This window comes from Argentina anserina, chromosome 3 (assembly GCF_933775445.1).
Source record: "Argentina anserina chromosome 3, drPotAnse1.1, whole genome shotgun sequence".
Classification (NCBI taxonomy): Eukaryota; Viridiplantae; Streptophyta; class Magnoliopsida; order Rosales; family Rosaceae; genus Argentina; species Argentina anserina.
In genome coordinates, this window is record NC_065874.1 from 16,265,927 (window position 1) to 16,280,350 (window position 14,424).

Consider the following 14,424-nt stretch of genomic DNA (forward strand, 5'->3'; position numbering starts at 1 on the left):
TACCATAACCTTAGATTGAGCAAGCAACCATGCTTTGCCTCAAACCGGATTTGAAGCAGTGGAGAGCGGTTGGAGCTACACCGCCGACTCCCTATCTTCATACCCATTCAATTTCAATTTCAATTTTATGGAATTAATATACTTATTCTTTCTTCTCCTTTTTTTGGGTTCACACCGACGCTTCGGCAAACTTCCCACTCCAAATTGGTGAGCACAGTTCTCTTCCTTTAGTTTTAATTCGATTCTCTTTCCAATTCCTTGGATTAGACATAGTTCTCAAAGATTTTGGTTTCTGATTCCATGTTCACATAAGTTTCGGATTGGCTCAAAACCGATCCGATCCGACCTTGAATTTCAACTCAACTGAAAATTCAGCCAATAGTTTCATGGGTCAGGTGTCGGAGCGTGTCCATAGAGGATATGCACGTGTCCGGGGAGTGTCCGAGAGTGTTTGAAGCGTGTCCGAAAAGTAGTTCGCGTGTCTTAACGTATCGGAGCGTGTCCAAGCGTGTCCGTGTCCGTGTCCGTGTCGGACACGCGACACGCGACCTCTTGAGCGTGTCCGTGCAACATAGTCTCCTCTCCTTATTACAAGAATTCCTCATCTTAGATTTCGTCTCACACAAGGATAACACAATGTCTTAATGACTCATCAGTTGAACAAAATTGAACACCCAAGAGCTTAATGAAGACATAAACATTTTGTTGAGATTAATCTTCCTCAAAGAAGATTTGAACACCATAATATAAATGAATTAATTAATCAACCCAAATCAAGATATATTCATTGAAACCCAAAACCTATAATCTTATGAACTAACCAATCAACAAAAACTAGTATGTAAAAGAGATGATCAACCAATATTGATCAATAAATAATTGATTGAACCAGTAATTCAATCAACCAAAATCCCACTTTTGCCAACCCCCTCTTCTAGCTTTTTACTTCTTGAAGTTTTTGTAGGTGTTGTTATCATGTTAGGTTGTTCTGTGTTTTGGGTGAGAAGACATAGCAGAAGGGTTGGGTTCCTCACTCCAGAGAGAGAGGGAGGTATGAATGATTTGGTATGCGAAATACATGTTTATCCTTGTTTATTTGATAATTGTAGTCTCAGTAACAGAAAGTTCACGACGTGTATTTAAATTAAGTTCGGAACAATATTTCATGTACTTATGTGATAAATTTGTAAGTTGAGTAATCTAAATTCTCAGTGGAACAATAAAGTTCGTGGACTGTTGTCACGACCCTGAAATTTCGAGTACGAAACTCTAATTTCGAAGTCATGAAAAACGCTAAAACAAATCTCAATAAATCGAAATCATTTTAATGTCTCAGTGGATCATTACTGAGTCCACAATACAACTCAGACAAACCAATTATTACAAACCAAATTTATAATTCAACATTACATCAAATGGAAATGTAATAATCCTCACAATTTCTCACACAAATCCACAACAAATCCTCACCACAAGATGGAAAATGAACGACTTCGAATCTTCAGAGTTGTACTTCGATTTCCACTAATCGACACCTGCGGAATTATCCCCTACACTATCGAATAGGTGCACCGGGATTGTAAACACAAACCCGGTAAGCTTTACAGCTCGTATGAGTAAAATAACAAATACCACTCGCATATCAATATATACGAAAATCCACAATCAACAAATATAAATGCACTCATGACAAATTAGACGGCCAATCTGGTTGTCTAATAATGTGAAAAATATATGAACTCATGAGAATTGGGCAACCCCTTTGTTTACCCAAATGCATTTATAATAAGGGTACTCATGAGCGCTGGTACACCTCTGTTACCCCTCAAGTAGTACACCACCGATGTTGGACAATCATCTGTCATCCAATGTCAAAAATATATGGGTACTCATAAGCCGATAACCCATATGTTACCTCCTATGCAGTACCCCGGCAAACAGACTAAAGCTCTAACTCTATCGTAACTTTTCCCCGGCCAAAGGCTAGGTTCCGACATGCCAAACACGTCCGAAGACTGGTCCGAAGACATAAACACATCCGAAGACAAAAAACTCGTCCGAAGACATCAATCACGTCCAAAGACAAAAACTCATCCGAAGACATCAATCACGTCCGAAGACAAAAACTCGTCCGAAGACAAAACGTTTTAACAAACTCCATGTTAAAACCACATACAATAATCATCACCTCATATTGTACAAATTAACTCGACATGCTCAATATATAATCTCATCATCAAAATGAAAATATTCACAACGAAATCATGACAGTAAATAATATAGCAAACTATATATATGTACCTATTTACCATTTATACAAATATATATTCCACTATATCATATACATGTCATTTTTCATTCTTTAAAATTCTACATCATCTTGAATCTCACCTTATAAACTCGAGCGTAATTCCACAATTGCGACAATAATTCATTTCCTTGATTTATTTATCACCTTGAAAAGATAAGAAAAATATTTAGAATCGTTACGTAAACCTTAAATGCCGAAACAGTAATAATATGTTACTGTTCAGCAATTTCTGGTTTTACGAAATTACTGTTCATGGAGTTACTATTCACGTATTTCTGTACAAATACTCATCAAGTACGTATTCATGTACGTGTACATACTGTTTACGTATTTCTGTACGTATGATACTATTCAAATGTAAATATTGTCTCAGTAAATAATATTTACCGATTTACCCTTTCGAAATTACTTTTAAATTTACTGCAAGTAATTACATTTATATTTACCATATATAAATAAAATTTACATTTACCGTATGTAAATCTATTTTACATTTACCATACGTAAAAATAAATTTTACAATTTTACTGTTTCGAAACATTGTTCACGCACCGCCGCACGTGGCGGCGCGTGGGGTACACGCGTCACTCTCCGGCGACCGAGCGTTGCGCTCACACGCCACTCCCTGTGGCAGCACGTGGGACCCACGCGCCAAGCCTAAGGCCGGCGTGTAGCTCGCCACCGCCGCCCTATTTCTCCTCCTCTCTTCCTCCTCTTCCTCCCCACGGCCTCATGCCGCTTCTAGGCCACCCCACGCCCCCACACGCGCCGCGTAAAGTGGCGGTATCCTCCCCACCTTCTCCGACCTCCGATCTCCACCAAAACACCATAAATCAACCCAAAAATTCAACAACATCATCACAACAACCAACCTAGGCTAACCTCACCTCGATTCCAGCTTGAAAATCACCGGAGATGGGCTTGGGTGCGGCGGAGGAAAACGCAGAAATTGGCGGCGTTGGTGGAGCTCCGGCGGGGCGTGAGAGGGTGCGTCGACCTCAGGGTCGCGTGCGGGGGGTGGTGCGACGCCTCCTAGGCCGGCGGTGAGGGCCACGTCTCCCTGAGAAGGGAGATCGGAGGTAAAGCCGAGAGGAAGAGGGAGAGTTTCGGGGGGAGAGAGAGAGGGAGGCGGAGAGAGAGGAGAGGGAAGAGGTTTCCAAATATGGGAACCCTAACTGAAAAATTCTCTTTTTATACTTGTTTCCAAAATCGGAAACTAACTTCCGACGTTAATAACTTTCACGTCCGATTTCCGATTCAAACGCGTAACGCGTCCACCAACTCGTATCGACAAGCTCTACAATTTTCGTGAAGGAAGTTTTGATACACGAGCGACAGAATAAAAGTCGATACACACGTTGCGGAAATTTAACGTTTTTCTAAATAAACGTTCCGAGAACGTTTCCGTTTTCGTTTCGAAATGTCGCGAACCACCAAATGTCGTTTTAAACTAATTTCATAAACTTTACAAATTGAAAACAACTCGATAATTAGTTCTGAAAAATTCGGGTTATTACAACTGTTATTAAAATTTTACATTTTAAAAGTACTGAAATAAAACAAATACAGTAAGAGCTAAGGAGATCGATATAGTACAGAAGAAGAACACCATAGACTACTTAATTTCTGTCTCCAAGGACATGAGTTGTAACAACGTACATTCATGTATGACGGGTGACAATGTATGAGCTTCTCCATTTACTGTAGTAGTCATTTGATCAAAACATGTTTTAGGAGCCCGGGAATGTGAGTGTGCTTGATGTATTCTTCCCAATCTATGCATGTTGCATCAAAATTAAAACTTCCAACCTCTAAGAAACTCTCATTTGCTGTCTTCCACAACTTCTGTGTATTGGCGTCATCGAAGCTATACAACACACCAAACATACTTGAATGTCAAAGAATGATATGATTATAGTGAACACGGACAAGACTCGTAAATCACGTAACAACAACACACGTACATTCCGTAGAATAGCATATATGGTTTGTATAGATCTACCAAGCGCATCACCAGGTCTAGCTTCCGACTATGGTTGACATAAATGTCTTGGAAATACTGGCCAAATGTTTTGTTCACGAAATTTAATCCCTGGAAAGAATAAAGAAATGAACATTAGAAAAAGAACAAAAATCCCTGAGTGTTTAATTTGTAGCTTGCTCGAACTAACCTTCAAAGGTAGCATGTAACGAAAATTCATATACATGCGAAAAGTAGCCATAGTCGTCAATATTGTGCCCTTGGTAACAATTACAGGCTCACCATCCTTATTGAGCCATGGATTTTTCGTGAAGTATTGGAAGATGAAGTCGTGCATTTGAGAGAAATTCAAAGGGTTTCTCAATGAGGATCCGACTTGGTAAATAATATTAGCAGTTGGCTGATTTGCATTTACCACCATCGCTACGATTATTGAATTTACCAACATGTCAACTGGAATCTGCAGAGAAATTAAGTTCAAAATTAATCTAATTAACTCCGTTTACCTATTAACATGCATATCAAGGTCGAAAAATTCTGGCATGGTAGTCAACTATTTGGCTTACCATGTCGAGTACTGTTGCAGGATCAACTAACAAGCATGTCAGCTTCCCTTTGCAATAACCAGCAATAACGCTGTCAATAGTTCTGCATTCACAATAATTGTATAGATAGTAAATTACTTATCAAACAAACTTCAATTAATTGGGTGTTTGAATTAGACATATTTTGTTTTGATCACCCTAAAACTCGTAGTGTTGAAGCTTGATTATTAGTTTAATTACCTGAAACCTTGGATCCAACCAGGAAACGGTTCTTCGTAAGTGCTTGTAACTATAGGTGGACGTACGATCACAAGAGGTAAATTGTCTTTCGAACGTTGCAGAAATATCTCACCCACAGCTTTTGTGAACACATATGTGTTTGGCCATCCATACAGTCTAGCCCTACAATTTAATTTGCATCGACAAAAATCCATAGTGAAATTAAATAGGATCATATTAGCGCATGCAGTAGCAAGGTTTATAACTTTATATATGTACGAACGCATTAAAGACCTTTTAATGCCGAAATCCTTCATTGTGTTTCTAACAACTTCTTCTGAAGTATCTAATGCTTTCAATTCATTCAGTTTCTCCTTCACAAGGTTCTTCTCCACTGTTTCAAAATCAAGATTAGCCATCTCTTTAACCATCTTATTCATTGAAGAAGAGTCTTCTGGTATGAGCCCTGCCCTTTCACCACAAACATAAGCTGGAAAACATATTGCACCGTCAGTGAGGAAATACACAGAGTTTCTAAATCAGTTTTCTGTTAATTACTTATCAGTTTTCTAAATCAGTTTCCTTGTGAATTAGTTTTTTTTGGCAGGCAACATTTACTTGATCAAGCTACAAAACTGATGATGTAGTCTTTAGATCGATCCATCTAATCTAGAAAAATATTATGAAAGGAGTTCTAACCAGTTGATACGTGGAGAAGCATCTCTAGTTTGAAACATTTTTTCGCAAAGCTCAACACTTGCCGAACTCCAAAAGTATTTACTGCCAGTGAAATATCATATCTGCAAAGAAAAACATATATGTAATATTTGATATGTAATATACGACAAATTTGATTGTCAGTTAACCCCTGAATATCATCAGTTATGATATGACCGGATAGTATTTCAAGTATTTTCTGCTGAAATAATGGTTGTTTCTAACGGGGAGGAAATTTATCAGAAGAAAATGAATATGAGGGATATTAACTTATTATATATAGATGAATCTAAGGGTTTGAGGAGCTGGTCTCCAACCATGGCAGGGGTAAAGAAGAAGATGAGAGAGATGTCCTTTTCTTGGTTTAGCAAAAAAGAAAACTAAATAATTTTAGTCAAAGATGTGGCTATTGTTCCGCTAGAAATGATAACCTGAGGTTTTTTTTTCGACAAAAAGTTGGAATCGTAGGTCGGTAGAATAAGATAAGTGTTTGAAGTACACAATTTATCACCACTTTTTCCTATTAAAGGAGGGCATCATATAGTTTCTAGTGAGGGCACAATTAGATAATCATGCCTAATCTAAATATCATACTGTGGGCATGGGCCAGCACTGGACGCCCATATAGCTAACCGCCTATGCACAATAGTGACAATACAATACATGTCGCAAGGCCCGGCCTTGGCCCAGTGCAGGCTGTGCGACCGCACAGGACATGATCTCGATATATCCTCGATATATTCCCGATATATCCCAAATATTAAGAAAACGATACGATAAGTTGCTTATCGCTCTATTATATCGGTGCTTTTTATTTTTAATTTTTTTTAAACCACGTCGTTTTGAAAAAATAATTTAAAGAAACTGAAAGTTTCGTCGATATATTCGATGACGAGAGAGTTTATGATGAATGATCACCTCTATTTTTATTAATTAATAGTATTTATGTATTTTAATTATCAAAACAATCAAATATTTTTTTATGAAGTTTATTTAGTACATTTACTTCTATAAATTTTAATTTCTCAAGTTTATTTGGTATATTTTGATTTATATGTTTATAAATATATTAAATTTAATGAAAAAATATCAAAAACGATAAATCTGATATAATCCGATATATCTCGATATATCCCCGTTATATTCTTATTTTACAAAACCGATACGATGCCGATAACCGCTATTTAGACCATTGCACATGACACAAAACCAAAAGTGGCACAACAAGCTTTTGTGTATGTGCTTCTATAGGCCAACTTCTGAATAAGAAAAAAAATTTAATTGCTCGCAAATTGTAGTTCAATCTCCTATTCTTCCTCCTTTATTGCATTAATTATGGAGAAAATTTATTACAACAAGAAAAGATAACGATTAATCTTCTCCACAATCAATTAAATAAATTATTCACAATCTACCTCATGTTTTTCATCAGCTCTCAATTTTGCACTCTCATCATCGTTCAAATTGTTCAAATTTCTCCTAATTTCGTATATGCGAGATGGATTGTCTCAATAGTTTGAGCTGAAATTTTATTGTGTTTTTCTCCCTTTTGAAAAATTGGGTAAGAATGCTTGATGTTTCTCACTTTGTTTTTGTTTCCGGATTCGTGAATATTGAAGAGCGAGAGGTTTTCTCTTTCCCTAATTGGCTTCATAATATTCATTCATTATTCATTGTCTTGGTTATGTTCACAAACCCAACATATTTCTATATTGTTTATCAAGCTTTTGTTTTTTTGCTCTGGTTAATTAAGCTTTGGAAGTCTACAAGACTTGGAACGGCACCATCAACTTTCAAAGGTTTCTTTTTCTTATGTTACAAAATTTGCTGTGAATATATGATATATAAAAAAACACTTTTATTTTTTAATGAAAAAAATTTGTGTAAGGGGCATAAGTTTTTATTTTTGCACGGCCATTAAATCTCTAGGACCGGCTCTGCATGTCACGGGTGAATGCAGATCTTCTATCTTTCTGTTTCTCTGTTACCTATTAATTTCTAGCTAGTTGCTAGATATACATCTTCCCTTTTGTATGGTATAAATAAGAACGTACATATATAGACGTGAAATACATATGCATCACTGATGAATGTACATATTATAGCTAGCTGGCTGTTGATAAATATATATGCAGGTTGCTATGACAGATGGTTTACCTTTCGTCAAAGTTGGTTGTGGCTGCAGAGTTTACAATGATCTGTATTTCATTGCACAGTTCTTCCATCAATCTGGGCTCACTCACTCCAAGGTTCTCGAAAGTGACATCTCCAGGGAGAGCGACAACTTTTTCAAAAATGAAAGAATCGAAATCTGCTCCCCTTTTCTCTCTCAGAACCCTAAACAATTGCTTCCCTATAATCTGCAAAACATCAGATACAGAATTGAAGATCGATATGTGTTAGTCGAGTAGTAACAATGTACGTACCTGCATCAGAAATAACATCAACATGCAAGTCTCATTGGTTACTGATTGATTATATTAGCTGTGAAGTTATATGTACAGACCTCATCATGGATGCGTTTAGTTGCTGACTTGATATCAGAGGCTCTTATAAGAAGATAGAGCTTCTTCACATTTGGTTGCACCCTTAGAATTTTCTCCACAAACACTGCATGCCATGCCATATCCGTACATATTCACAAGTATAGAGAGAGAGAGAGAGAGAGAGAGAGAGAGAGAGAGAGAGAGAGAGAGTAGTTACCCATTCCAAGGAATCCGGTCGCACCAGTGATCAAAATGGTCTTATTCTGCAGGTAACCTAGTATGCTGTCCAACCCCATTGTGCAGAAAGATATCAAAAGAATATAAGAACTGGACAGTTTAGCACCAACCTGATGCTAGCCTAATTTGGATGATTGCTTGTGTATCTAAATAGTAAATATAACAAGCATATTCAGGTCTTTATAAAGGACCAAATAGAGTACCAATAAATTTGACAAATTATAAATGGAGAATTCATTTCTTCAATGATATAATGAGGTAGGACCCGATTAATATAAATGTACCAGCTAACTACTGACTGTGGGGACTTACAGTTTTGTTGTAATTTTCTGCATAGAACGATCATGATCCAAAACACTGGTCCTCTTCATTTTTTATATTTCCATTTTGAAAGATGGACATGTATTAGTCATTTAGTTGCCGTCGACGGGGGAGAAGAGCATGGAAACATATCAATATTGATCGATCGGTCGGTAGTATTATCTTCTCGATCTCCCAACTTAATTGTCATAAACTCATTCGGACCTTGCTTCTTCCATACTCGATAAATGGCGTTCATATGTGCGGCCCCTGCTGGTTTGGACTATAAGCATTTTCCTCTCGCGGTGTTTATTAGCTAGGCCAGAGATTCAAATGAAATATATATTCTCATTTACTCATGAATACAAAACATATTCTCATTTAATTTGGATGACTCCACAATGTTGTGTTGAAATGCTATGCATGCATGACTCTTCACAGGTTCGATCTTCTCTTGTCTGTAGACGAGCTATAAAAACTAGTCTCACATACGAAAATACAATTTTGATTACGCACATACTTTTGTCTTTTTCACCGCTTTTGCTTCTTATACAGTAGACCATAGTTTGTCAAAAACAAATATACGGTAGGCCATATATAGTCATTGATCGATGGATATGAGTTTTTTCTGTTTTATCTTTATAAGGTGATATATGAAAGAAAATAATAAACCTTATTACAAACATATATATTGCCGTTGCAGTACAACCGGCCTTATTATTGCTGGTCGGCATTAGAGCGTCAAACCCGTGTTGTTATTGGGTATTCTGATACAAAAAGGAAATATGGTTAGCGGACCAATTATCAACTAGTGTTGGATTCCAGTTTGGGGCTTCAATTTGGGTAAGGTTTGGTTTTCTCATCCGGATCTGGGATGCAGATCGAGCTAGTCTTAATGTACATGGTCTTCCGCTCCTAAAGACCGGTTGGAACTAATTTTTCATATTAGGAGAGGCGCGTGGGCCCCACGCGCGATCGCCAGAGGTGGCGCGTGAACAGTGATTTCAAACAGTAAATGTGAATTTATTTTATGTACGGTAAATGTAAATTACGTACAATAATTGTAAAAATAATTTCTGAAGGATAAATCGGTAATTATCATTTACTGAGTACGTATATACGATTGAATAGTACATGGATGTGGAGAAATACGTAAGTGCTATGTACTCGTATAGAAATACATAAATAGTATGTACTCGTACATGAATACGTAATAATATGTATTTGTACAACAGTACGTGAATAGTAACCATGTGAACAGTAATTTCGTAAAAACCAGAAATTACTGAACAGTAAAAATTATTACTGATTCGGCATTTAAGGTTTTACGTAATAATTCTAAATTCACATCTTATCTTTTCTAGGTGATCGATACATCAAGTAAATGATCCACTTTCGGAATCGTGGAAATTACGCTCAGGATTATAAGGTGAGTAAAATCTCACAGTGACGAATCTACCCTTGCGGAGATTCATGATTACGCTTAATTAAAAAGAATGAACTATGATATGTATAAGATGTAGTGGATTGTGTATTTGTGTAATTAGTAAAATAGGTACATATATATGGTTTCTATATTATATACTGTCATAATTTTCGTTTGCGATTGAGTTCATTTTTAGCGTTGATGTTTATTTATTTGAGCATGTCGATTTGATTTGTACAATATCATGTGATGATTGTTTGTACGTGGTTTTAACTTGAGTTATGTTAAAACATTTTTCTTTTTGTGGTCTGTGGACCTGTCTTCGGACCAGTCTTCGGACATGTTGGCATGTCGGAACCTAGCCTTGGCCGGACAAAAGTTACAATACATTTAGAGCTCTAGTCTGTCTGCCGGTGTACTGCATGAGAGGTAACAGATGGGTTATCGGTTTATGAGTACTCACATTTTAGATATTGGGTGATAGATGGTTGCCCAATGTCGGTGGCGTACTAACATGAGGGGTAACAGAAGTGTACCAGCGCTCATGAGTACCCGTATTATAAATGTGTTTGGGTAAACATAGGGGTTGTCCAATTTCTCATGAGCACATATCTTTTCCTATTATTAGACAACCAGATGGGCCGTCTAACAACCAGATGGGCCGTCTAATGACTCATGAGTGCATTTATGATTGATGATTTGTGGATTTTCGTATATATTTTTATGCGAGTTATATTATTGTTTTACTCATACGAGCTAGAAAGCTTATAGGGTTTGTGTTTACAATCCCGGTGCACTTATTCGATGGTGTAGGGGATAATTCCGCATGTGTGGATTAGCGGAAATCGACGGACAACTCTGAAGATTTGAAATTGGTGAGGATTTGAGAGGATTTTTACATTTCCATTTGATATAATGTTGAATTATAAATTAGTTTGTAATAATCATTTTGACTGAGTTGTATTATGAATTCAGTAATGATCCGTTATGACATTAAAATGATTTCTATTTATTGATATTGTTTTAGAGTTTTTCATGATTTCGAAATTTGAGTTTTATACTCGAAATTTTGTGGTCGTGACCATTAAACTCGGCATTAATGGAGATCTGATGTTTACTTGTTTTCGTTTGAAGGAATGTCATTTTTTCACATGATTAGGTTGGATGGCGAATGTTGTCATCTCGTGGAAAAATAAAATCGAACGCGTACGGTAAAATTTGATTCACAGGAAATAGCATGTCCTATGTTCAAGATGACAAGATGTAGCTTGAAAGTCGATCTCTTCTTCAAGTCAAATGATCTGCTACTACATCTTCCAAATGTATGTTACTTTCTTCAAACTTGTCATAGAATTTCAATTTTCTTTAATTTGATCATAAGAAAGATCATGTGAAAGAACCATTATTCCATGATTAGAAATTGATAGATTGGTTTATATGCAACTTGGTATTTTCCAATTGCAGATATTAATCAACGAAAATTTCATTGGCATGACATGCATCCTAATTTGTTTTCTCTCTATATTCATGTATATACTCTTTGCGTTTACGCACACGCTGATACATTTTGAGATTGGTAGGGAGTAGAGACTGAAATACTAGAGAAGTAATTAGTTCATGGAAAAAATGAGATACATTGCCTCATTTATGGCAGGAACTATTTGTGGTGAGACACTTTATGAACACGTTTACTTCCGTTTACAAGACTTCATCGTGTCACCCGCTCACCGCCGTATAATTAATAGTCGCGTTGGTAGCATGTACACGCTTGCTATTCACCTTAATCACAATATACTTAGATCCATAAGAATGCAGCACTACTACACATATAGCCATCAATGGCATTTGAGGGATGGCGTTGTTTAAAAAACGTCATCAAAAGTATATTTAACGGCGTTTTATTGTGAAAAAGCCATCAAATTTTGTATATTTGGTATCTCGTTATGATTTATTTTATTTTTAGCTTATGTCGGTTTGATTACAGTCCTGTTATTTTCAGCTAGTGACTCCCTGTTGAAGTGACTTGAGCTCCCCCCCCCCCCCCCCCCCAGTGCAAAAGAAGGGACTTTTATATAACATGAGAGAGTTATGCAGGTACACAAAACTAATTGGTTTATATACACAAGTTATTTAACATAAGAAGGGACTTTTATATCACATGAGAGACTTTGGATGTGGGGAAATGGTTGTAACATCCCTAAATTCAGAACAGTAAATTTTCGAATTTGTGGATGTTAGCACTCTGAAATAACTTCAATAAATGAAATTACGTTACAGCAGCTGAATATCTTATCCAAGTTTAACAAAACACTTAGATTTCAAACTGTAACAAAACGTAAATACACTTGTAAGTTGTACAGTAGTCAACTCTCACAAGTCCTCACCAAAAATAGGAAAATGAACAGAAGTAGAAACAACACCATGCTGTTACACTGCTCACTCCTTCCTTCTCTACTACTCCGAAGTACCTGCAGTACTACCACTTGCACCATTAATGGTACACCAGGATTGTAAACACAAACCTGGTCAGTTACAAAGCTGGTATGAGTAAACTAAAAGAAATATTCAAGGATAATGTAACATATTTCTAAACTCCGAAATATATATAGAACAACATTATCATCACAACACTAACAACGTCAACTCGCAACCAATGCCACAACAACGCCACATATTGTCACACAAGCATAATCACAACTCACAATCACATCGCAACACATGCAGAACATTCTGGGTTAATGCGACCCTCAAGTCGCACCCAGAAGATTGGTAGTAATACTAGAGCTCTAGATGATCATCCCCACAACCGGCCAAGGAGTGGTTCTGACATATGCCTACGCCACTAAGGCCGCCACACAGGCAGAACATTGAAATTCATTTTACCACTTGGGCCGCCACTAAGGCTAAATCATATGTATTTATTTTCTTTCGCCAAACTGGCCGCCACTAAGACAGAACAACTCACACAAAGTCTTTTACCTAAAAAGGCCGCCACCAAGTCAACACCACAACCCACAAAGTTACACACGCAATAATCATACCGGAAGGTACATTTTCTTTCCTTCCTGTAACAACAAAATAATCACAACACAATAACACCGGAAGGTACATTTTCTTCCCTTCCGGTCACACAACATATAAGCACTTCGACTATACAAATATTCCATCCAAAAACCTCCAATTTACCGAGAGGTACATTTTATTCCCACTCGGTCCCATCCTCCACAATTCAATGAAAACCAACTAAAAATACACAAATATAATAGCTTTATATACTTAGTGATAAATATATGCATATCATATTACCATTTAGATATACGTATATAAATCACCAAATATATACACATTTATATTCAATCACACAACAAGTAAGAATATATAAATTAATAAGTTCACACGTCTAGTTACCGCCAAGGTAACTAGACCAAACGTGAGGTTTACTAACCTTAATGCTTGCTTCCACTTCTAACTCAACAAGTCGAACACTTGTTTGTAATTCAAGCACCTAAGTTAAACAAAGCTCCACTTAGTAAAAATGAACCAAAACAACCCAAATAATAAACACTTCATAAATTTCAGCATTCTACTAAGGTCACCCATGCCACACACTAGTGGCATCCACTCCAACCTCTTCACCCTTTTCTTCTCTTACTTCCCAAAACCAACCTTTCCAAATGTCACAACTTAACTAAACAACTTCCCCAAACAAAACCATAGCACTCTCAAACAGCCCCTACTCCCTCAAGTCTCCCTTGCTTCTCAAAAAAACCCCTTCACTACCCAAAACACCAAATCAGTGGCCTAACTACTTCCACTGTATCAAAATCTCTCACAGAAAATTCATCAAATACCTTTTGTGCATTCCCTTAAACCCTTCCACTTCTCACAACCAAGACCCCAAAACTTACAATACCTCTTGACCTTCAAATAACTCACCATTACCACAAAGAACACTACCAAACAACAATATAACATAACCAACAAGGGAAAAACGAAATTACCAAGCTGAGCTCCTTAAGTCACTGCCCAAATCAGCAGCAACCAACCAAGCCACTGGTGCACAAACCAACAGCTTTACTAGCACCTCAAGGTCTCCTTCTGCCGGCTGCAGCAACACTCCTCAGGCAGCAGCAGCAGGGGCAGCAGCAGCAGTAAGCAAGCAGCAGCAGCAAGCAATACAGTGGTTGGGTGAGAAGATCAAA

General features: G+C 37.1%; 1 protein-coding gene across 1 annotated transcript; it reads right to left on the reverse strand.

Moving 5' to 3' along the window:
* Window positions 1-4,021: 4,021 nt before the first annotated feature.
* Window positions 4,022-8,555, reverse strand: LOC126788549 (alcohol-forming fatty acyl-CoA reductase-like). The gene is made up of 10 exons (XM_050514550.1): window positions 8,477-8,555; window positions 8,280-8,383; window positions 7,931-8,133; window positions 5,756-5,856; window positions 5,351-5,546; window positions 5,078-5,239; window positions 4,859-4,940; window positions 4,483-4,752; window positions 4,276-4,403; window positions 4,022-4,178 (listed from the first exon to the last, which is right to left on the reverse strand). The coding sequence occupies exons 1-10, from the start codon at window positions 8,553-8,555 to the stop codon at window positions 4,022-4,024; spliced, it is 1,482 nt and encodes a 493-aa protein (XP_050370507.1).
* Between the last annotated feature and the right edge of the window lie 5,869 nt (window positions 8,556-14,424).